The sequence below is a fragment of the Takifugu flavidus genome, chromosome 3 (assembly GCF_003711565.1).
Source record: "Takifugu flavidus isolate HTHZ2018 chromosome 3, ASM371156v2, whole genome shotgun sequence".
Lineage (NCBI taxonomy): Eukaryota > Metazoa > Chordata > Actinopteri > Tetraodontiformes > Tetraodontidae > Takifugu > Takifugu flavidus.
This window is the reverse complement of record NC_079522.1, coordinates 4,427,884-4,453,482: the sequence shown is the minus strand read 5'-3', so window position 1 is coordinate 4,453,482 and position 25,599 is coordinate 4,427,884. Positions and strand designations below refer to the sequence as shown.

At 50.6% G+C, this 25,599-nt stretch overlaps 1 protein-coding gene across 1 annotated transcript in view; it reads right to left on the bottom strand.

Moving 5' to 3' along the window:
• Nucleotides 1-25,252, bottom strand: part of efnb3b (ephrin-B3b) — a 62,151-nt gene extending 36,899 nt beyond the window's left edge. Inside the window, exon 1 of the mRNA XM_057026953.1 lies at nt 24,043-25,252. Within this exon, the coding sequence (XP_056882933.1) occupies nt 24,043-24,191 (149 nt within the window). The 5' untranslated portion in view covers nt 24,192-25,252. The remainder of the gene's footprint in view (nt 1-24,042) is intronic.
• Nucleotides 25,253-25,599: the final 347 nt, after the last annotated feature.

Here is a 25,599-nt window from a genome sequence, read left to right as displayed (position 1 = left end):
TATACCCTGGAGAAAGCACTCTTTGAGTGTGTGTATGGAGCCGGGCAAGTGATAGAGATACATTTGTAGGAGATGGGGGGGGGGGGGGGGGGGGTGTAATTGAAATTGATGAGCGTTTGAGGCTCTGCAGAAGGTCTGGCCCGGATCGCTCTCCCTGCTTATGGATGAAACCGTGGAGGAGACCCAAGTTCAGCGAGCCCAAAAGCTCCTCTCGTTTTAAAAAACTATTTATGCATTATCATCCATTGAGTCGGGAAAAAAAGGACATAATCTGATTATTTACCAGCATTTTTGTGTTGTAAAGAAGGTTTAATGCGTTCGACCCCACTTGGGGGTGAATTGGTCTAAAAAGCTGCAGAAAGGGAGACTTTTCTCTGAACAGGAAGCGTTTATTTAATATTCTGGTGGAATTCTGAAGATACTTTCCAAACTTACTGGGCAGCAGAATGCAGGAAACCCTAAAGAAACAGACTATTTCACAACAGTTGGTAAAATAGTCTAGGATAACATTGTTCTCAAAGTTGAAAAACCGGCTTTTTGCTATGAAAAGATATTTTCTGACAATTGAAGAGGACAAACTTTTTAAAATGAGGTAAAAGACTTTTCTTGAAGATATAAGTGAGTTTTGAGTGTTTAAACCTGTCTGCTAATAAAAACAGAAAAATTTCCAGTTCCAATAACTGAAAATTCATCTTTCGTAACACCAAATATTTATACTGCCTGGAGGTGAAATCAAATGTCATATTTTCAGAGTCTTATTTTTAAAAATGTATGTGGAATATCAATATTTGCCTCTGAAATGTAGCAGAGCGGCGGCTTCAGTGATCAGAAAATGGAAATGCTCAAGTATTTAATGTTGTACTGAAGCTTAGTGTTTAAATACATGCAAGTTTTATTTAACCGCTGTATTTTCGGCCAAAGAAAAGTTATTCCTGCCGTATTCCGGCAGATAAAAATGCTAATCTGTGCAGCTTCTGGAAATAAACCTGCCAAAAATCCGTGTTGAAAAAGAAACGCGATGAAAGATGCTCCTGAACGCAGCACGAACACGGAGCGGCATCAACCGAAAGCCCTCAGGAATGTCGGTGAGTAACGACAACAGAGGTAACGTTTTCCATATGGCGAGAGAGGGAGGGCGGCGAGGGGGGGAAGGGGGGGGGGGGGGGGGGAGGGGGGGGGGGGGGGGCGAGAGAGGGGGGGCGGCAGGGGGTGGGTGGGTAGGGGATAGAGAGACATTAATGATGTGAACAGAGAGAGAGGGGTGGCAGTCACAACTGTGCTTGGATAGATGGCATCATGGGGATTCTGAAGGTAGCCGCGTCCTTGTCGCCATCTCACACACACACACACACACACACACACACACACACACACCGGAGGTGGCCCAGAATGCTGTAGCGTCGGTGTCACATCCACTGCATATCACACCCAGTAAAGGCACGGAGACATGGGACGCAAGCTTACTGGGTTATTTTTCATTTGCAAAGAGCACGCGCGCACCCACACACACACACACACTCTCACACACTCTCGCCCTTCATCTCCCTTGTTGCTGCACTCCTGCTGTGTTCACCACATTCTCTCTGATACAATGCGGCAGATGAGCGAATCGCATTAAGCTGAAACTTGTAGCTGTGCGGCGAAGACGACCTATCGGTGCAGGAAGGCTTCCCTTTGAACAGACGCGAACAATGCGGCAAAATTCAGGTCAACAGAAACTTTCTCGAGCAACACCCCCCCCCCCCCCCCCCCCGTCTCTGTCGTTGCAGTCGTCGCTCTTCTCTCCTGCGCTTCCATCTCGCCGCTTTTGTTCGTAGCTTCTTCAAACATTTGCTTGAAGAGTTCCGCTCTGTTTTTCCCTCCTTCTCCTGACCGATCTCTCCTATGCGTCGGTGTGACTTCCGCCTCAGAAGTCGGAACGCTAAGATGCTAGCAAGACTAATGAAAGGGGGGGAAAAAGGAAAACAAACTTCCATATCTTATTCAAATCCAATGATCCAGGGGGATACTTTGAGGAACATTTAATGTGAATGTGACTTCTTATTCCGCCGTTTCTATCAATTTATCCGAATCATTGCAGGCTAAAATAGGGTGCATTGTTGTTTTTTTTCCCCCTCCATAACCGTTTTGCCAATCTTCCACTGTGTCCTTTCCTGCTGGCAGTATTTCACGCTTCGGTCTCAAAATAAACATCATAACACGTGCTAACCAGCAGCCATAAAGCCAGCATAATGCTCTTCCTCTGGGGGATCACCAACGCAAAAATCGGTTTGTCGACGCCCGCCCTCGGAGCTACGCTACATGTGCGCTGCCTTTTCTTTCCGCCTTAAATCGTTGTTTTTTCCCCCGCTCCCTCGCCCGTCTCCCTCACCTCTCCTCCCCCGCTTTTCAGCATGTACTCGGGATGATTTGCTGCAGTCTGGATTGGTCCCATTAAGGTGGTCTAGTGGAGGTGAGCGGTGATGGAGCGGTGCGGGTCCTGACAGCTGGTGAATGTGTGTGTGTGTGTGTGTGTGTGTGTGTGTGTGTGTGTGTGTGAGGGGGCAGATTCGTAAATGGATACAATGATCGTGAACCTCTCAACAGAGGCTAAAGGAGACCCTTGAGAGACACAGCTACACACCATGCAGTCCCCTTAAATCTCCCACTGAGGCCTTTAATATGTTTAAATATATCTTTTGATGACACGTGTGGATGACAATCTGTGTCTGCTGTGAAGGAACCTGGGAAATTTTGACTCGTTCCCTTCAACATCGGTGCTAATTGAATTAGCCTGCTCGGGGCTCTGGAGGCATAGAGGTTAAAATGCAAGCGCTGGCTCTCATGCTCTCACTCTTAGACACACACAAGTCCTCCCTGTGGGAGTGGGGGGGTGAGGTGAGGCTCTGACCCGCCAAAGTGTGGGTCACCTCTTTCGCCTTCTGCTCCTTCCAAACCTCCACTGGATGTGCGTTTGACCGCATCCACATGTGCTCAAACAAGCAGTTCGCGCACAAGAGTGTGTGAGTAGAGGTTCAACCTTGCTCTGGAGAGGCCACGGGGTGCAGGGAGTCTGAAACTTTAGCTCCAGGGGACTCAGCCTGAGCTCAGGCAGGCCACAGTGTCAGGAGAGGAGCGGAATCCATAGGAGGTCCCAGAGGGCCATCAAGAATGCGGGACTACTGGGATGAATCTCGCTTTTTAGCAGAGCTGCCGAGTCCGAGAGGATGTTTATTTGTGCACGAACCCGACACGGAATGATAAGACTGGTGACTACGTCCGCACGTACCACTCAAGGACCTAAATGTTCATCGGGACAAAGATTCTGGTGGAAGTTTAAGCCAGGCTCATCAAGAAGCAATGGAAAAGGTGGGTTTTAAACCAGTGACTGATGATGGGTGCACGGTGCTGTTTGGATATGGTGACCACCAAACAAGTTCTCCATGTGGCACAAATGTGTGCAATTCAAGAAGCAACTGTCATCTCCTAAACTAGTACTTCCATCCGTCCGTCTCTGCTCAAAGATATATTCCAGACTGGAATATTGGATTTACGTTCTAAATGGATGTTGGAGCGTTTGTTGCTTTGCTTTGGTTTTATGTGTTGGAGTTCATGATAAAGTTCGATATAAGGGAGTTATTATCCACCAAACAAAGAGTTTCTAAGTATATAAGTCTGGTGATATGTGGGTGTTTACTGCGTGTATCCTGACAGGAGTCCTGTGTATCACTGCTGTTTAATCCACCATTTGAAATGGGAAACTGGCTTCCACTCGCTTTCCCCACAGGGCCGACTCCCTCTCAGTTGCTCCGGCTCCACTGGAACGCATCTTGAAGCGATTTGGGGCTCAGACCCTTCTTGCTGCTGCCTCTCGATTCCCCCCCCCCCCCGTCCTCTTTGGCTTTCGAGCCTCCCGTCTTCCATCCAAACGCCTCCCTTTCTTCTCGGCAGAAGGAAGCTTTAAAAGGCTTATGGGAATGTGCCGGGCTGGCAGTCCCGGCTTGACTCGGGGGTTGCGGAGACCCACGCTAAAGTCAACAGTTAGTATCTGTTGTAGCTGGGATGCTTCATCAAGACGGAAGGGTCGTTGGTTAGCTAGCCTCGTAGACGAGCCGAACGGTGGAGCATTCAAATTCTTATCCTCTCCTCTCACGGTATTGAAGTGTGTCAGGACAGCGCTTCCGCCGCAATGGCCCTTGCACACGAGAGTTTGAGAGGCGGTGTAGGCGTGTGCTCGAGCACGTCCGTGCACGTACCGTCGCCACTTGGATCCCACTTTACTTTGCAAAGAGTGGCTTTTTCAATAGTCGCCCGGGTATTTTCAAGAGGCCTGTCTAATTCATGCAGGTGAAGTGTTTTAAAGTTCTTCAGGCCCTTCCCACCCTCCCCCAGCCCCAGTTTACCTGCGGGGCCCGAGGAACACACAACAGAGCCGGAGGAAATAAAGCCCACCTGTCCTCCTCCCGCCCTCCTCAACACACTTTTATCCTGGCGTCTATCCTTTTGTCCTTCATGTTCCTCCCTTCACCACTGCACTCTTTCTTCCTATCCATTTCTTATCCATCCCTCTCTCCCCCCTCTGTTTTCCCTCCCATCAACCATCGTTCATCCGCTCTCTTTCTGTGACTGCGTTTGAAGCGGAGTGTTTGTCTCCAGGGCTGGATGATTGACAGCAGAGAGAGAGCTAGGCAGCTCTCTGGTGACAGATAAGGACTTGGGCTCTATTACTCACTGTGTCTTTTTCCCTCTCTCACACACACACACACACTCACGAATCTACACATTCTGGGCCTGTGTTGCTCCCAGAGTTCGGCGGGGAGCAGCCAAACCTATTTGCATTAGGAAGTAGTGTGTAAAATAAATAAAGAACCGGATGAATCGAGGAATAAATAGACAGGAGGAACGACTGGGGATGAGTATAACTGATTTGCAGTGCACACGTATACATGTGTGTGTGTGTGTGTGTGTGTGTGTGTGCACTCCTTTTCAACCTCTGGGCTCCCGTGTGGAGAACGCAGCGATGCAACACAAGCAGCCGCTCTCACACACAAATATACATGAAATGATACAACAAAGCCCAAATCATTATGCTAATGAAAAATGAAAGGGGCTAAAAATACCGTTTTATTCTTCCCTTTGTTTCAGGGGAACTCCGGAGAGACTATTGGCTGATGATGAGAGAGTAGTCCTCCCGTTTCTCCGCGAGGGTCTCCCTCTGTAGCCGCCTGAAATCTCGAAGCCTCCATTGAAGGCCTAGACAGAGCTGTGCCCGGGTTGTTGATGTCGGCAGGGGAAAAATGAAGCCCCTGTGCCTGGCTGATTGACAGCTAGCAGTGAGCGTAAGGATAGTGAGAAGAGGAAGCAGCAGGCTTGTAAACAGGTGCAACTTTGGATGACTGATGATGTAAAAAAAAAGGGAAGTTCAAAAATAGAAGAAACATAATGATACAAGTGTGTGAGAAAGAGCGAGTCAGTCCCTGGTGGATTACCCTGGATTTAGCATTAGCATTTATCAAACTGGGATAAGGAGCTCCAGTCCATCCGGGAGGAGACCCCGGGGCAGACCTTGGACACTCTGGAGAGATTACATCTCCTGTATGTATAGGCCTCCCTGCTGAGGCTGCCAGCCCTCTGACCCTGAACCAGATTAGCGTTTGCAGGATGAAGACCAAAATCAAAACATTGGACTTGTGGGAACTCTTTCATTAGAAACACTAGTTTGATTCATACCTTAAACGATAACTAAAGTAGCTAATGGCTTTACTGCAGCTGACCACTAGTGGGTGATTGAGTTGGTGTAGAAAGTTAGCGGGTTTAGAAGTCCATCCAGAGAAGACAGATGAGTGTTAGCAAGTTGACAAAGCCAGTGGTTGGATGCCAGGATGCTGTGGTGGCGCAGCGGGGGAGGCGCGAAAGAAAAAGGCTAAAGCGTGACTAAAGATGTGGCAGATTCAGCATGACGGAGAGGACAGCGAGAAGGGGGCAGCTTGGAGGACAGAGGTTTAGAGTAAGAGGAGGTGACAGAGATAGACGCCGAGCGTGAAAATGGCCTTTGTCATCCACGCTCAAACACACAGTCCAAAGACAAAGGCGGCGTGAGCGCGAGCTGCCTTCTCCAGCCTCTCGTGGATGACAGTAGCCATTTGTCTCCTCATCGGAGAGAGGCGAGAGCAGAGGCAGAAGACGGTTTTGCCACGTCTCCTCCTCTTTGCTCGCCTCACATCTTCCTTTCCAGAGCAAGGATGCGTGCATGCCATGGAAATAAAACACCCTCTGCTCGCGGCTGGTGCGGGGGGGAAGGGGGGGGGGGGGGTGCAAAGCAAAAGGCATCTCCTGTGTTTGAGGTTAGGAGTTAGAGGTCAGGCCCGGGTGCTGATGGTGCGTTCTACCACACAAAGCAGATTAACACGCACACATACACACAGTGCAAGCAGCGGTGGTATGTCAGCCCCCATAACCACCCCCCCTGCACTGAGCCCCCCCCACCCCCCCTCCCCACCCCACCCCACAGTGTTCCTGATCCTCATTGGGCAAGATAACATCATAAGTTGCAGGAAGCACCAATGGGAGGTCAAGGCCTCGATTGTGAGAACGGTCAGCGGTCAAATCACCCTTGGCCACCGGCGCTGATGTCACTGCCGAGTTAGCATTCATAGCTAACAAATTGCTCATCAACGCTGGGCCTCACTGGGCATTGTGGACCGCCTTGTTGTTTGTTCAGTGCATTCCTCCTCATCCCAGACCGTCATGTTTGCTGTTTCGTGGATACTCCTATTTACCAGATACACATTTGTCTTATTTTACTTAGTTAACAGAGGCCAGCTGGAATTTCTGAGTGCGTGTTGATGCTTCCCGGAGCTCTCTCATCTCTGAGATCAGCTCTTGCCTCTCTCCAAACTTCTCCAATAAAAGAATCAGAAGGAAAAAAGTAATCTGCACAGTGTTTAACTCTAATATTAAATTCGGATTCTCGTCTAGTCTGATCCCACTCTGGCAGGGAATTTAAGATAAGGCTTTAAAAAAATTGCGTAATGTGCCAAGTTCTTTTTCGTTATCGTTATCAGATTTGAAATCTCATTGGGTGATCGTACCACCGGAGATCAACACTCACGGTTTCCCCACATACATTAAAAATACTGTTTTTGAGTTTAAATTCTGATTATGATGCTAATTACAAGTTTCCAAAACAGCAGATATGCTCAGGCTGCACGTTTCAACCGGCTACCGCGACACAAGAGAAAAGTTAATCATCAGCATATTAAGAAGCTGAACTCAGCTTTTGTTTGGCCTTTTCAGCAGGGATCAATCCTTCAATGATTAATTATTATGTTGCATTTACTTTCTGTTAATTAAAGAAAAATGTTTTACAACTGGGTATTAGATGCATAATGGAATTAAATGCTAGGGCTTTATCTTTGAGGACTTAAAGTAATAATTCACCGCATGCGTTTGTTAAAAAAGAAGTTTTAGCACTAACTAGATGATTAAGGACACATCTGACATTTGAGGCTTCAGGATTAGCTGACAAACTTTTGGAGATTGGATCGGCATTACGTTTGTTTGTGCACAGTTTTGGCCCGCGGCACTAGCCTAGCAAACAAACGGTCAAAGTTTGGGTTAGCTGCTTTCTCGCTTATTTTATTAGAAATGTCTGTCTCAGCGGCGTCCTCAAATCTTCTGCCATCTGGCAACACAGCCAGAACATTTCTACCAATTTCCACTCGAAAATCGACTCCAAAGTGCCTGCATCTTGAAGCAATATTGGTCGTGGGCCGCAGTCAAGAGGAATGACTGGACCCATTTTGGAAAGTAAGCAAAACGAGTTGATTTTTATTGGACGCTCTTTGAAATAATCTTCCTGAACTTTAAGAGCTTGATTACAGACAAATATGACTTCAGAGGGAATGGTTTCTTCCCGGTTCTTCGAATGTAAATGCAGGCAGAAGAACAACAGATCGATTTAGCCGTCTTCCCGGGCGCTGTTGTTACACGTGTGAGGTCCTCCTTGTAATCTGGCATCGGCGGGCAGCTCTGGCAGCATGTTTTGACGTGATAAACGCCCCCCGACCTACTGCAGTCTGTCATTAGGCCCAACGACTGCCATGCCTGTTAACTCGTCGCCTGTGCCTGGCCAAGCACGCATCAGCAAACGTGCAAACCCACGCGTGCAGTTTCAACGTGGAAATTGCACGCCGACACACGGACGCGCAGCAGGCGTCCGGGTAAAGAGCCGGCGATCCTCTTCCGACATTCTTATCAGCGCGACGCGTTACGCCTTAACCGTGCGTACTGTACAGTCATTAATCATGATTCTCGTTAATTATCTACACACCCGGCTGGCTAATTAACACGTCAGCTCGAGCGAAACTAATGCTCCATGCTAGCTCACCTCCCACTCACAACCAACAGCCCCTATCCCACACACGCACGCCCCACGACGACTCCAACCTGGCTTCGCCAGAACTTCAGCTCCTGTCGGAAGGACGTGTTCGGTTGAGAAAATCTTTTAAGGCAGCGGCGGATTAAAGGAGCATTCCGCGATATACCGCCGGCCCGCAACACTTAATGTTTTCGGACGGAACTTACATGCTTGGCGGAGCCGTATACGTCGACATAAATTCGAGGTTTATCTCGTTCCTGAAGGCGCCTGCCTTCCTCTTCCAGGCGAGTGCCTGATTAAAGTAAACCGGAGTTGACTTTGAGCGATTGCATCAATGCCGTGGCGACAGCGGGCGAGTTAAAAAGATGACTTTCACTCATAAGGGTGAATTAAAACAAAGAGGCTTCTTTGTGTTTATTAAAAGCCGTTTTGATAGTCTGACTTCAGAGGGAAGCGCTGAATAAAAACATGAATCGCTAGTGTGGCTTTTAGCCTTGCGTCATTAGCAATTGCACCGCTGTTGCGTAGCGTCTTCTGGGGAGCTATAGGAGGAATTACTCCCTTCGTGTAGGTGGTTCACGCACCTCTGCATCAGTCTGGACGGCTGATTTGTTGGCTGAATGAGAAATATTAAGGCTGCCGGAGGGGAATCCTTGTGTCGAGACGAGGAATTTCAGTGTTTCCGTAAAGCCTTTATGCTACTCAGAATATTGGTTGTTTGACAAGAACGTGAACATTTTATTACTGTGATTCAGGAGTCTTGGATTGCTCTGGACATTAAATTAAAAGCAGATTTGTGCTGATGCATATTTATGATATGGGTTTTCATTATGCCGCGCAACTGTTGCTAATAGGTTTTATTGGCACATTTCCGTTAACACTGAACTAAGTGTCTCTTTACAATCAAACCCAGACGCACCGAAGGCCTTTTTCTGTCAACATTCTGCAGTGTCTGTAACAGAATGTCAATAAAGCTTGAGAAGAAGAAGACGGACGTGGCGATATGAAGTGTGAAAGCCTGCACCAATTAAACTGGAATGATTTAAAACGTCTCTGTTTGGCCCGGTGAAGTCTGGGGTGCCGCATCCCGCCGGCATGTCTGACCGCTCCGCCTGGTTCATAAGTCATTCTGGGTTTTCTTGGTATTTACTCCCTCTAATCTCCCATGAGGCCTTTGGCTAAAGTGAGATATGTGCCTGAGGGTAAAAAGGGAGAGTAATTCACACTCAGAATTATAATGTTTCCATGAATGGATCCACTGAATTATTTACAGGTTTCAATGGTTTAACGCTGCTCAATCTACCCCCCCCCACCCACCCATGACCACACGCAGCTGAGATGCTAGCGGGATTATGTAAAGATGGCTGACAGGTGCAACAGTGCAACTATTCCACCCTCGGTGGGCAAGATTCCGTCACAATGTCCAACTTCACCTCAACCAAACTCTGTTTTCTTCATTCCTACGAGTAAGTGAGGGGAAGGGTGGGTGTGGGGGGGTCGTTCTCCTGACATTAACAAGATTGCCCGTTAAGAACAGAGGGAGGAGAAGAAGAGAGGTGGAAAATGGAGTGGCTGTAATTGGGAGGTTTTGAAAGGGGGGAAGAAAAGACAGAATTGGGTTTCCAGGGAGAGGAAAACACGTATGTGTGTGTGTGTGCTAAGCATTGAGGACCGCAATACACGTTTCACTGACAAAGTGAGGACATGTGGGAAATCAGGGCATTTTGGCTGCTTCATCATTTCAGAGGGCCACTTGAGGGTTAAGATTTGATTGGAAATGGGTTTACTGGAGGTTTAAGATTAGGATAAGGACTGGGCTATGAGTTGCAATGGCGATAGTATTATGCCCGTGTCCTTTCACCGGTAGCAGTACAAGGATGTGTGTTCGTGTGTGTGTGTGTGAGTGTGTGAGACAGAGAGAGAGAGAGAGAGAGAGAGAGAGAGAGAGAGAGAGAGAGAGAGAGTGAGATGACTAAATATGAGGCGAGAGGAACGACTTCTTAGATTTCACAAAAGGTGCTAAAGGTCAGACACAGCTATCAATCAGGTTCAGACAAAGGACCTGGGTCCCCCCCCCCATCCCCCTGCCATCTTTCTTCAGAGACAAAGGAACACTTCGCAGTAACGGGCCACTGGAGTCCGTCCAGTTCCAGCACCTGCAGTTCGCTGGACCAGTCTGGTGATTATGCTCAAAATAAACACACCAAGGTGAAATACTACTGCACTAAAACAGACGGCCATTAACCCCCCCCCCCCAACTAAAAGCATCTCTGCCTGCACTTGTGATGCTAACGTATGGAAAACACACTGAAATAACTGTGTATTACTGTGACGTAGGGAGAAGTAGCAGAGCATCTGAACTATAATTAGCAACAGTCCTCCGTCGCAGCTCTGGCATCAACATAAACATCGACCCCCCCCCCCAAATTCAGCCTTTTTCAATTTCCCTTTCAACAACTCCTGTAACTCTTCCGTCTCGTAACGTTAATCCACGTGGTGGGGGGGTATCTGGACCAGGGGAGCCGCCCTGAACGGGTCGGCCGCGTCGCTTCTGCGTGCTTGAGTCGGTGTAATCCCTCGCCGTGGGACGCCGGCCTTCTTCTCCCTGCCAGAGGAGGCGAGAGCGGCGCTGCCAGATTCACCGGGCAACTGGTGCTGCCAACTGTGAACACACACCCGTGGCCGCGGTGACATCATACACTGGCATGTATGTAGGACACATGAACCGCGCGCGTGTGTGTGTGTGTGTGTGTGTGTGTGTGTGTGCTTGGCAGGTTTATTCTGGTCTATAGGTCTGGAAGAAATGCCGGAGGATTAAGGGAGGGAGCCCACAGAGAGAGAGATGGAGGAGCGACAGGAGGGATGGAGGGATAGAGATGAAGGAGGAGAGGCGGAATGAGAGGGGGCGAGAGCGAAGGTGGAGGCGAGGGAGGGAGGAAAGTCAGGGCTGTGAAACAGTTAACTCATACAGCTGGGTGGATTATCGCGACCCCCCCCGCTCCAATCTCTCCATTGTGTGCCACGCTGGAGCTCTATGGAAGAGACAGCATAGGGGGAGGGATTTAAAGAACCCCCCCCACTCTCTTTTCCAGCTAAATTAATAATATGGAGCTCTCAATCCCTCTCGGTCTGTTTTATCCCTTTGTTCCCCCCTTTCTACGCTTTATCTTTGCATTCCTTGATTCTATTACTCACTCGGATTTGTGTGTGTGTGTTCTCGCATTCTACTAGCACAGTGAGGACATTCTGGGAGTGCGCGTGTGTGTTTGGGGTCACAGGTTTGCTCGTCTGAATTTTTTTCCCCCCGCGCTGGCGAGAAAGAAAAAGAAAAGAGAGGGATGGAAGCAACAAACAGACGGTGGGGGGGGGGCGAGGACGTGAGGTCTGGACAGAGACAGCGGGTGAGAGCAGGTGAGAGCCCAACAGAACAGAGTCGCACGGAGACGCTTCATCTTCTCCTCCCTTCTACCCCCCCCACCCCCCCGTTCCACCCTCCTCTACTCCACGCTTGAACCAGGAGTTCAAGCCGTGAGCCCGAGCAGCGTGCGCTCGCAGCAAATTAGGAATTTTATCAAAGAATTATTCATTCTCAGGCGCGAACGGCTAATGAGAGACACGTGTATTACCCGCACGCAAATTACCTGCCGAGTCTCTTTTGTTGAACGAGGGAGGATTTCGAAAGGGGGGTGCGGCAGAGATGTATCTCAGGCGTCCTCTGACCTCTGACCTTGACCTCCCTGCTGCAGCTGGGGGGGGGGGGGGGCTGTAACTGTTGCCATAGCTGTTAAGCCCCCAAACTGCAGCGTCCAGAGGTGATGTGGCTAATCGCAATAGCAGCCCACAGCCCACGAAGAAGAGTTCAAGCTAAGTTAGCATTAGCCACCACATGAAAGCACAGGAAAAATAGCAGCAATAGCCCGTTACCGTTTCCTTCTAACATTAGTGGCGTCCCTGGGGAGTCACCACGTCACCCATTGCCCAGATGTGGGGGGCTGGTGGGGGAGGGGGGGGTGTGTTACAGACATGGAGGAGAACATGCAAACGCCACACAGCAAGACCGCGATTCGAACCCCCACGGCGCAACTGCACACCTCTGATCTCATTTGTGAAATATCCCGCGAAGCTTCCAGCAGCATTCCAGCTAAGGTGACTGCAATTAGCACGGCGCTATTGTTAGCTAGCACCAGCTGCAAAACGAAAACCGCAGCGGCGCCTCCATAAATAAACGACTATCGGTGGGAAAACAGGCTAACGGTGCTTTCAACTGGGAATGAAGAGACAAGTCTCCACTTAGCTTGGCTTCGCTAACCCATCCTTGAGAAGCCCGATACACCACTACATGTCCCCCCCCCCCCATCTCTGCTGGTGGCCTTTAATCAGAGCATCAATCAAAGTGCGACATGTGTGAAAGGCTGAGGCCTAATCCAATATAAGATACGCGAGATAATACAGCTGTTAAAACCCGTCGGGCCGTCGGCGAGATAACAACCCCGTCCCCCACGTTACCCCCCCCCCCCCTTCCTTTCATTTGTCATCGTTGTCAAGTCTTGACGGAGCGAATTAACGTCGCTTCAATCCCAGCGTCTCTTCATCGATCTGCTGGAATTCTGCTGCGTCTCTGCAGGGGAATCTGTTCCTTCATTGAATCGTTTTCGGGGTAAATCCGAGCCACGAAAGCAGGGAAACAAACGCCGTGTCAACGGTTTTAAACACGTTCATGTTTATTGTTTCAAATTTGAATCAATAAACATAAATGTGGTTAAAAACCACTCAAGCTTGGACTGGGAGGCTGAGACTAATCTGTACAGAAAAGCAATAACCACCATAAAAACAGAGGACGTTAATACCGAGCTGACATTAAACACAACTTTAATTAAAAGTTGCTATGGAAACGGCAGAAACCTTTAATCTTGATTTGCCTGATGCGCCGCCGACTGCACGATGTCGGATTAAAGCGGCCAGATTATTTATAGGATTAGGGCAGACTAATCAATTCCTGAGAGTTAAAAAATCCTGGAAATGTCGCTGGAAAAGGAGCTCTGCGGGATAAACGTTGTTTTTTTTGTTTTTCCAAGGTCGGTGACCTTTGACCCCTGAGAGCCTGGCTGCTAAATGTTGCCTCTCCTGCAAATGTGCCAAACAGCTTGTAGCTGCCTCTTATCTGTGCTGCCCAACAGCGCCGCCACGACGGCGAATGCCACCAGACGTAGCCCCCGCAGGCGTTGACAGAGGCCCCTCCTCCTGCAGTCACCCTCTATTAATCCCCCCCCCCCACACACACACACACACACACACCTCGCCAACTATCTCTCCATCTGTTTATCTGAAACGTCTGTCGGCGCTCTGGCTAACTGTCACTCGTCGCCTGCTTCAACCCGTTCGCCCACCTGTAATCCAGTTTGACCTCTTTTTGTCTCAACTTCACTCTTCTTTTCCTCTTTTTCTGCCCCCCCCCAACACACACACACACACATACACGCACACACCCTGATAATATGCCAGTTCCCTCAGGATGAGTCTTAAACACATCATATCTACTTAAGATAGAAATACATCTTAATAACACAATAGAACGAGATGAAAATAGAAATATCTTCACTACGGATGATGATTGGGGCCCAAATAGGTTTTATAACAAGAAAGTAATTAATTACTAAAGTAATTTCAGAATCATAATAAAAGTATTTTATCAAGTTATAAAAGTACGTTTTCTCACATTAGGACATTTTTAGTCCAGTGTCGATAAACGGCGTGGAGAGAGCAGCAAAGTGGCGTCAACATAAGGAAACAAGTGCTATCGCTGTTGACCGGGTTTGTCCGAACACACACACACACACACACACACACACACACACACACACACACACACACACACACACACACTCACACACACACACCTGTCTCTGTTGCAGGTGAGCAGGAACACACGGGTGGGACGGCGAGATAGAGCGAGAGGCGCTTTGGACGGACAGAAACGGGGCTTACGGAGGACGGGGGGGGGGGGGGGGGGGGGGGGGACGGGTGGAACGCTGGAGATAAACTAAGCTCCAGTCAGCAAAGCAAAAAAATGGCGGAAGAAAAGATGCACTTTGTTGCGAGGGGACGGAGGGACAAGTGGACTCTGCGAAAGGCAGAGACGGGTTTGGCTGTGGAGGGCGAGGAAGCGGAGGGTGGGAGGTGAAGAGAGGGGCGGGGGGGCGGGGGGGGTTCATAATCCCCCTGCAGACAGCTTTGTTGAGTGATTGACAGCCCAGCGCGCCACATTAGCGCACACGGGGCCGTCGTGACTGGAGGGATTATCTCTCCACTGGTGTACCCCCCCACCCCCTCATCAGCACCTCATCAGCCCTGCCGTCACCCTGGTCCCTGCTGAGGTCAAGTGGTCCGGGCCACTTTCTGCTCCCCTTCCCAGAGGTCCGGTTCCGTTACCGTGTTGCTTAGCAAACAACGGCAAGTGCAAACCCACGTGGGGAAATACCTGCGAGCTCATGCACTCGAAAAGTCGCTCTTAAGGGTTCGGAAGCACTTGAGCAAAATCTTTTTTTTTTTAGCTCCGATTATCGAGTGGGCCGAGCGCTAACGTTCCCGATCAAACGGAGCTGACGGGGAAAAATACTGATGAATTCCAGCACTTGAACGCAACGCTGACACAGTTCAGCTGCTATATTAAGGCCCGAAGGCATTAAGATGATACCGGGCAATTAAGCAACTGCCAGAACACACACGCCAGGGACGGGAAGCGCCGCGGTCCTCAGCTGTGCGCACACGCCGCGTATACGTGCGGCCCACCCAAGACTCCGGCTCCAGATGGGCTGGACCCAAATGGGAGCGCCGTAGAACTGGGAGGCGATATGAATTTGGATGGCAGCTGCATTCGAGCCCGCAAACATGCCGAGCGCTGTCAGGGAAGCGTCCCGTCCTTCCAGGAAGCCGCTTGGGCGGTTGCGGAGGCCGAGGTGCCGAGGTGCACAGACGAGTCCTCGTCATAGTGCTCTCGTAGCGCGGTATGCTAGCACCTTCTCACCCTGTTGCTCAACAAAACACAACCGCATTTCTGGAGAAGTGGGCACAAGATCCAAATCAGGGCACGTTTTGGTACGCTGACTCCAACCATGACACCCCCCCCCCCCAACACATCCTCCATCAGCAGGAAACTGAAGCACAACCATCAAGAGTGGTGCTTTTGTCACCACTCTCCTGTCCGTTCTGCACCAGCATTCTCCAGTTTTTTGGAGGAAAGAGTGACGGAAGGAAGATGAAAGGAGGGAAGAAAGGAGGGAAGAAAGGAGGGAAGAAAGGAGGCCCTCCATCTGTTCCCCCCCCCCCCCCCGGCATCCCGAGACCTGAGGTACAGCTGCCTCCAATGACGAACAAGACCCACAAAAGAACTCTGGACAGGAAGTTAGCGTGAAGTCAGCCTAGTGACAAAACGGCGCTCTGATTTCCAGGCTGTGCACGGACGCGGGGGTGTGCACGTGCACGCCCCGGCCACCGTTCGCAGTCACATCCTAATTGCTTTCACGCCGCAGCGACGGCCAATCATGATTATTCATCTGGTCTCCGCTACAGAGGACCTATTTACTGCCGCGCTGTGATGAGCGAGGAGGGAAAAAAACAGGCTTCAACATCAAATAAAATAAAAAAAAAGAATCCCACCCACAAAGAAGCCAAAGACAAAAGCGACCGACTTCGGGGGGGGGGGGGGAATAATAATTAACAAAAGAGGGAATAAATTTTACTGTCTGCCAACGAGCTGTAACGTGATAACTACTTCGATGTGTGGAAGGAGAAATTCGGGACTGGTGGTGAGCCAAAGCAGCGAGGGTGGGGTGGGGTGGGGGGGGGGACAAAAGGAACGACGGGGGGATTAGAGCGGAGAAGTGGACGGGTTTTCACAGACGAGAGGGGCAAGGGTGCGTGCGGAGAAAGCCGGGCCGCCGAGTGCGGGTGAGCACCGGGGAGGGAGGTGTGTGGGTGGGTGTTTGGGGGGGGGGGGGGGGGGGGGGGCTGTTGTTCACAGGGAACGGAGGGAGGAGGGCAAGAGTGGAGAAGGAAGAGTGAGGGATGTATGCATGAACACAAAGGTGAGACAAAAAGAGGAATTAAAACTAATACAGGGGCTTAGTGTCTTTTCTCCCGGAGGTATCGGGTGGCGGCGTGCCGGGTCTTCTACGACCCATTTCAACACCCGACTTTACAACGCGGATCTCGTTACCAGGCCCTCGTGGGCTTGCATGCCAGTTGCACTGCAGGAAAGAAAGAAAAGGTGTCGAATTGTTTGCTAGGCTCTAAATTGTCGCGTCAGGATGAAACACTTGTTGGGGGCAAAAATGCCCATTTCCTCGACTGCTGACTTGAGCCCAGAAGAGAGAGAAAAACAAGAGAACTGTTGATATTTTAATGCTCCAGTCCAGCATGACGCAACCACGTGCTAATATTTGCTATGATTAGCTCACATTAGCCCACTCACACAATTATATAAGTATTTATTGAGGATAACACCATGAGTTGCCCGAAAGCTAATTCTGTTCCACTTCATGAGCTGTAGCTTTTCTGAAATATCTGTCATCGTAGCAATGAGTATGCTAGCACATATTATCATAGTCGGGTATTGATTGGCTTGATAAGAGGAACATAAATAATAAAAGGCTGCAGTTTACGCCCAGGATGTGGCGCGTTGCATTGCAGCGGGGCAGATTTTTAAACTTCGGTAGAAACCGAGGCTAAATATATTATGCAAAGACATGAGAGCGCTGTTCATCTTTTCATCTAAAACCCGGCACAGAAAGAGAAAAAGAGCCTATTTCCCCTGTTGAATCCTTCCCTTGAGAGAATAATATCCCGAGGTTCATGTAGAGACTGAAATTAATATAGGTTCTGCTCTCCCCCCCCCCCCTTAACATCAGTAAAACGTTCAATCCGGAGCTTGAGACAAGCTTCCCGACTGAGAAATGTTTCAATCACAAAAAACAATTTCAGCGAAAAACAGGCAGCGTATGCTAGCTTTCATCCCCGCGTGTGATCCCTACTAAATGAGAGGACGGCAATACCGAAGCCTCCTGCGCCGAAAAGCTGAGAATTAATCTAACGTTTCATCTTAATCTCGCATTTTTAACGTCATTCCGACTTAAAGCGTATTAAAGGCAGAGCCCTGGAAATGGAGCATGAGTTTCCCTGCAGAGCTAGCCAAACGTTTCCCCCACAGACAGCGAGAGTAATGGGCTAATGCCAAAGCCAGATGGACTACAGACACCGCACGGTCTTTTACCTCCTAATTAGAACTCTACCTCTGTGCACACGCACACACAGGAACCCAGAGAGAAAAAAGCGTGAAGCCTTGAAAAACAATCAAGGCACTGGGAGTTAATTTTTCTTTTTAAATGTGCGTTTTTTTTCCCCAGGACAAGTTTAAAGACTGGCTTCAGGAGAGGACCGGGTTCCGCACCAAAGCCTCTTAGCGCGAAGATCATCGCTGGCCTATTGTAAGTAAATGGTCAAAGATTATCTCAAGGCTTAGATGCTTTCAAGTAACAGGCCGCTACAGCTCCTTAACCAGGGACCGAACCGCTACAGCTCAGCCGGGAGGATCCAACCAACCTCCTCACAAAGAAAACCCATCTGTAGCTTTGTACGCTAGCGCCCAGCTAGCCAAATGCAGGAGTGAGGTAACGTCCCCAAAGAAAAGGACACCTGTTACTACTCCAGCACACAGCTGCCGACTACTCCACCAACATTTCTCGGCCCGTTCCAAAGTCGGATGATGGATCCTGGCCGCTGAAAAGCAGACTGAAAAGCTTGCAAATGTTCCCGTGTGCTTGTGAGGATGAGGAAGAAGAGCCGGGAATTCATTTTCCAGCACAAGTGTGCAGCGACTGTGATCCGCCTCCTCGATTTCGATGCATTATCATCCTTTTATTCACACGCAGGAGCATCAAAAGGGGTAGGATAAGTCGGAAAAAGAAGCAAAAGAAATATTGTTGCACCACTAAATGGAAATGGAAACACTTCATCCCGGAATGAGATGAACTTTTTATATTGATCCCACGGTGGAGACGTCTTTAAGCCTCCGACTTAGCTTTTGGCGAACTGAGTCGATTAGCAGTCCGTGGCGCTACGAGGCGTTTGGCATGATTTCTATCTATCCGAGTCCTGTGTATGGTTTGTTTAAACAGTGTGTGTGTGTGTGTGTGTGTGTGTGTGTGTGTGTGATTGCAGCACCTTATCATATGAACTGTAGAAAGGAAACTGCTGCCATTCTCCTAATCGCTCCATGCTAAGTCGATCAAAGAGCTCATTCTGGCCCAAAAGTCGACGAATTCCTTCAAAGCTTTACCAGGTTTCATGCTAGACTTCACAGGGATAAATATTATGGGACGTGTCAGTAATGAGGAATGAGGAGCGGGCTGGGAAGCATGCTAGCAGGAAGCACCTAGTCGCGCCGTTGACCCGTCGCTCATCTGTCACTCTCCCCGCTCCCACCTGTCCGTCTCCGACCCCGCTCGTATTTCCTTCGCCGAATTTCACGCTCCCTCCCCTGACCCCGCCGCCTCTTTGCCGCCTCGTCTGCTCTTTGTCTCGCCCCGACGACACCCGCTTTCCCCTCTGTTCCTGCCCCTTTCGCTGATGCCACTGAGATGTTTGCAGGTCGGGCGGGGGGGGGGGGGGGGGGGACTTGACAAGGCACAGCTGCCTCTCCGGAGAAGCGTCTCGTTTGTCTCTCCTGCGCCGGCAGGCGATCCGTCTTTAACAGACGCTAACAAATTCATTCCAGGCCAGCGTCCAATCAGCAGGAATGATGATGAGTTCTGCTCTTAAAGAAGGTGACGGGGCTGAAAGTACGACTACAGAAGCACTAGCATACACACAACCGAGCGTAGACCTGCACACACACCTAAAGGGGTCTTCAAAGAGTTGCAGCACATTTTTGGCTGCTCTCGGATCAGCATCAGACCCCTGTGGTGGGGTCACCAAGGCCACGTTCATCGGTCTCCAAATGGACCAGGCGGAGAACCAAAACGAGGAAGTGAACCAACGTCCAGCGACGCCCCTGAAGCCTCGGACTTCTCTGTTCCACCGTCAGAGGCCGAAGTCTCTGCTTGACAGTATTTTGAAACACAATTTCGAGTGGGAGTGAAGAAAAAAAAATTCCCGGTTGCTTTTTTTGGAAAGCGGGTCAGACTGTTGAGTGATTATTCAAAATAACTCGCGTTGTTTTGCCAGATTTTTCTGGCTCTTTGGGAAAACGAGGCCTTCCAACTCGGTTACGGATCAAAACGCGGCCAAGGGCAGCGGCATCTGAACCGGCCCGAGAACGTGGGTCTTTACACGCGTTTCATTGTTCAGCTGTGGGCAGATGTGGCGGGGGCGGGGGCTGCCCCCCCCCCCCCCATCACCCGCTAGCATCCACACATACAAATATGAAATGAGACCAGAGCCGACTCCCCCCTGCTGCTTTCTCATTTACCCGGAATGATGCCACAGAGGCTCCTGAGAAACCAGTGAGGAGAACCGGTGGGAATGTGCAGCGTGCCGCCCCGGTGCTACAAGACTGGGGGGGGGGGGGGGGGGTGATGAGCTGTGTGACAGAAGTTGCCTCTTTGTAGTAGACCCCCTCTGGCCTCCGTGCACGCTTTCATCGCGGGCTTCTGATCCCTCCAGTCAGTTCTGTGTCAGCCTGGAGTGGGGGGGAGTGGGGTGGGGGGGGGATTGACCTGGTCCAGTCCAAATGCTGCCAGGATCCTGATCCTGCTTAGGCTGGATGTGCTGTGAAGCAAGCTAATGAGAACCTGGAGTATGCATGTGTGAATATGTGTGTGTCGGCTGGGTACGGGGCTCCGGGTCCCCCCCCCCCGTACATGTGACCCCTCAGACCTACAGCCCCGGATTAGCGTCAGCACCGGCGCCGTCGTGATGGCGGCCGCTTTCGTGCGTGTGCATGTTTCTGTGGTAGAAAGTTTGCGTGCTCCGTGCCCGTGTTCCGGCGTTCCGAAGCGGCTCAGCCAAGCACACGCTTTTAATCTCCTCCATCCCAGTCATCAGCACTTTTAACAATTACCAAAATCCCAAAGTCACTTCTAAAGCCCCCAGGGACGGGGGGGGGGGGGGGGGGGCTAAATGAGTTCTTTAGCTAACCCCGGCATGTTTACGGCGACGCTTTCGCAGCTCTTATGATGTTGATGAATGAGCGCCGGCGCTGCCAAATAAACTTAGAAACGAGTGATGGAATAATGAATGAATCCTGAGAGCAGCGGCGCTTCCTGTCGCCTGCCAATTCCCATCACCTCCCCTGCGTGTGCCCGCGAGCACATCTGCCCTCCTCGCGCTTACACACGCAACAAAGGAGACGCATTAGGACCACACACACGTGCACATGTCGGACATGAGCGGGAGGGGAGGTCGAGGCCCCCCCGGAGGATCATTTATGCACATCTGCTAACGTCCGCATGTCCAATATTCCCGCAGAAAAGCCTGAGGAGAGAGAATTCCGCCTTCTCCGTCTGCTTCCCCCGGCCTTTTTCCGTTCCGCAAGATCAGCTGAAACCTCTCTTCCGCGGCTCCCGTTCCCCTCAGCTCGTAAACACACACACACACACACACACAAACACACACACACACACACACACACCAAGGGAACGGGAGGTGGGAGGAGAACAAGCTGCTTTTACAGGCAGCTCGAGCGGGAAGGTTCATATTCTTTCTTCCTCTTTTCCGCAGTGTGCGCTCCTGCTTTTACTCCCCCTCAAACCAAAAAACAAAAAAAAACAACAACCACCCAGTGGATACTTGCTAATCATTTAGCCTAAGGAAGCGTGTAGGTTCACCCAACCACAGCTGACTTATCCGGGCAGGCCAGAGGAGCCTGGCGTGCATTATTCATGAGCGGGAGACCTGCGGGTGGATTTACAGGAGGTGAAACCGGGTGTGGAGTTTCTGACGGACCAGCGGTCGATAAGTGAGCTTTGGAATGCTGCTCCTTAGACGCGACACTCTTTTTGACCCACTAACACTTATTCCTCGCCCTCTCCAAGAATATTTCTAGTCGTGGAGTGGATTTTTTTTTCCTCTGCACTTGAAACAGTTAGCCTAGTTAGCTACTCTTTTATGCGGCACCAATTAGCCAGCGATTAATTAATTATTGAGAAACAGGAAGGGGGTATTAAATTTTAATGCAGATCTTAGGGGGAATAGTTGTATTACAAGTCACCAGGAGCGCCGCGCGGGAAGACGCCCACCCTCAGCCGGCGTTTACAATAATCTACAGCCGTTTACTCGGAGAAGAAAGGCGGGAAAAGAGGAATGTGATCAGAAGGGGGCGACTGCTCAACCCTGATGAGACAAAAGGGGGCGAAACCGCAAAATGTGGCGATGAGAAAGAGTCGCCAGTGCTGCCGAGCGGCGAGGCGAGATTCGATCTTTCATTAAGTGTCCGTGTAGGGCCAATAACAGGGATGCTGCTGTAATAAGGAGAAGTTATGTCTAAAGGGGAACGCTTTCCAAGGTGATCGTTCCGGTTCAATTCCCTCTTCCTCCAGCAGAACCTGTATTGGCACTTGAGATTTAACCTTTATTGATTTACTTTGGATTAGGATGGCGTGTACCACCACTTTGCAACCACCTCCACTCTCCAGCAACTTTGTCTCCATTTTGTCTTCCGGGCTGTCGTAATATCACCTGATGGAGAAGTCAATAAAAGGCTGGACGCGGCACTCGGGACTCGGGAAGGTTTTGATAACATAATTTGCGCGGCTCCTGCGGGGACCCGTCAAGATCGCGATGATTGACTTGACAGCCGTCACTTTGTGATTTCAGGACATTTCTGCATTTCTTTTTAAAATTTTTCCCGTGGGCGAACAAGGAGCCTCACTTTGGAAAAGCGACTCTGCCCCGTGTGGTCACACGTTTAACCACAAAATGACCACTGGAGACGGCGTCTGAACCTGTGGCCGGGACGGCCACACCTGCACGTGCAGAATCAAAGGGGGTGAGCAAATTTTTTTTAATCGGTAGCTGGTTGGGACACGTGTCTCCAATTTGCCGCGTCTGGTCCTCAAGTGAGGAACCAGGAGGTGCCGGAGCAGGGAGGAGCTACAGAGGACCGGATGAGCGACAGCGGGAACACAAAGAGAAAATGGAGGCAGAGAAGGTGGAAGGGGGGGGGGGGGGTACCTGCAGGTGGTGCGGACAAGACGTGAACCGTGCACGCTTTCTTTATTCCAGAAGTAGATTCTGGGTGCGTGTGAGCGCTCGGCACGTTCCGGCCCGCGGCCAAACTCACCCCGAGGCATCCGATACCAAAGTTGTGGTCTTGTCGCACAGATACCGAGGAGGCGTGAGTGTGCCAGAGCGCTTAAAAGGGCCGAAAAAATAAACACGAGGAATGACTAAGCAGATTAACGGTGAATGGCGAGCTTCGTTGAGTAAGCCTCGGCGTACAAAGGGCTTTGTATTTTACACATATGAGCTAGCAAAGCTGAAACAAATATGGACCCAGGCCCCCTCTAATTGGCCGTTCCCCACACCCCGACCCTCGACCAACACTAAATTCTATTAGGAGACAGTAGTCTAGAGTCACCTGGAAGGCCTCAAAAGCCCGAGCTGTTAGCTGCTCAGCGTCCGTTCCGTTACTCCCCCGCCAGGCGAATCCGCCCACTGCTGACAAAAAGCCCTCATTAAGGGCTTCGTGCCTGGCTCCACAGCAGGAGGCCACACACAAAATCGCACCAGTAAAGGAGGGGAGAAACTGGGGAGGCCACAGCCTGCAGCACAAGGGCGTCCCAAACGGCCTCTGGCAGGGGTGTGAGCTAGACTTTGGGCGCATTTGTAGTCCTTTCATGAAGTAAAGTAAGTAGTCGAGCTCACGCGGATCCCCCGGGAGTCTGCATTTTCCATTTATGAGGCTGAAGAACCACACCGGCCCCAGTTCATCCCCAGACAAGAAGTCAGGATTTGTACCTCTCCTGTCACCCTCCACCCGGCCACCCATCCCCAGGTGTCCTTTCACACGCCAGTTAAAATTGGCGGAGGTGTGAGGGAAGCGATGTCGGTCGTTAAGGCCAGACAGCGGCAAGGTGTTTAAAATGACAATTCCTCGGCTAATGCCCGACACCTTCCTCTGGAGGGAAGAGGGGAAAATGCAAATGAGAGCGACGGCGGAGCTCGGGATGGCGACAGGGAGGGAGGGAGGGCGGCGGATGCGTACGGGAGGCCTGCAGGCCCCGGGTCTGGACTTTAATCAAGGTCACCCAGCAACAGCAATTCCAGAATCACTCACACGCACGCACACGCACAGGTCTTTATTATCCCCCGCACACTCGCTCCTGTGCGATTCAGTTCACCAGTAAGGCGAGCTGCGGCTCCACCGGCTCCAAATTCGGAACAGCTGTGGAACTTCAAGTGCCCACATTTATCGAGTGACACTGTTTATATTAGAGCCATATTAGATTATCAACAGGGGTGTTGGAGGGCTGCGACTTCGGAGGGAAAAGTAGGAAGAAGTGGCCGAATAGTAGTAAAAATAAGGAATCCTCTCAGGAGGGCTGTGGCGGGCCTGCACATTGAGGTAAGATTACCAACGCCAATGTGCTTTCCGCACCACGTTACAGGAAGATCAACTGTTTAAAGTTGAATAATAAGCAACATATAAGTCAAACCTGCAGTTTTAAAGCATGGAGAAAGGTCCTTACCGTTCGTTTAACGAATTCCAGTAGATTGGCTCCAAGTTACTGGCTGCGGTTCCCAGTAAATCCAGTAAGAACATCAGCAGGATCCCAAATCCATTCCTACTCCCTCGACACGCCATTTCAACCCTGACCCCCAGCATGTGTAGCCCCATTCGAAAGAGACGAGAAACACTTTCGGGGCTTTAAAACGGAAAGAAAAGGAGGAATCGAAGCAAACGCGCAGCTGCAGAGCGACTCTGGCGCACAGGAGGTGTTCTGATTCAGGTAGAGCCAGTCAGAGTGTGAAGTGAAAAGGTGCAGAACACCTCATGGATCCACAGTCCGTCGAAATCTGCCAAATCACAGACGTGAATTTGAAAAGAAATCTCGCTCAATCCGTGCGTCTGGATCTCCAACGGCGGGTTGGTTTTTTTTCTCCCTTTGCGCGTCCGCGATCCGACTATTTTAGTGCCAATCCCATGACTTTGGCCTTTAATGTGTCATTAGTGCTCGTTCCTCCCAAAGCAGCGGTCCTCAGCTCGGATCCAACTCCACGGGAATCGAATTGAGAGCTTACCCAGGAGCTATTTCTGCCGCCTCTCCGTGCGCCCTAATTGTCTCTTTCCGAACAATGTTCCCTTGTTCTCTGCGCCGACTCGGGGTGATTTCTCTCCCATTACCTTGTTTTCTCGCAAGAGGATGTATCTCCCATCAAATCGGACTGGACAGGGAGGGGGGGACCGAAGCTGTAGCCTTTAAAACGGAAAAACTGTCCAGAGCTCCATCTTCAGAAAGACGCGACGCTCCGTGAGCAAATACGATCCCCCGACTCCTTTTAACGAAACACACAGGTGGTAAATCCTCAAATCCCTCAACGGCGGATTTGTTGGTGATTTAGAAAGGAGGAAACGTGAATCCCAGTCGACAGTAAGTCCGAGAAAAAAAAGGAGAATTCAAAAGTCAAAACATATGAAAACTACACAGCGGAGCGCGGCGGGCGCATCCGAGCCGCGCAAACGTGAAACTTGTTCAGTGGTTAGAGAACAGAGCCTGCGAGCTGTGCGCGTCGCCCCCCCTCGGAAACAGACGCCGGTCCGCCGCGGCGCATCGCTCGGAGAGACGGGACGTGGGTCGTTTAGCTCAGTCGTCTGTCTGCCTCCAAAAATCCCGGAGCTTTGACTTGCCCGGACGCTCGCAGCGCATTGACAGACCGACTGGCTCGTTGGAGAGGAGGAGGAGGAGGAGGAGGAGGAGGAGGAGGAGGAGGAGGGGAAAGGGGGAGGAGGGGGTGGGGGGGACGTGGATGAATGGAAGAAAAAAAAAGCCCCATCCTCCGACTGGCAGGCGGAGCGCGCCGTCGGAGCGCAGTTCTTCCAGGCTGTTTCGGGAGGGGGGGCGGAATCGAGTCTCCCCTTTTCAGCACCTCCTCTCCCCTACTTCTCCCTTGGGATTGAGCCGCCCCCCCACCCCGACTCGGACCTTTGGACTTCCTGGTGCTTTATTCTGTCTCCTTACAAACGCAGCCCCCCCCCCAATAAAAAAGCTTGCCTTCTTCGCCGTCAATATGAAAGAGCACGGGCG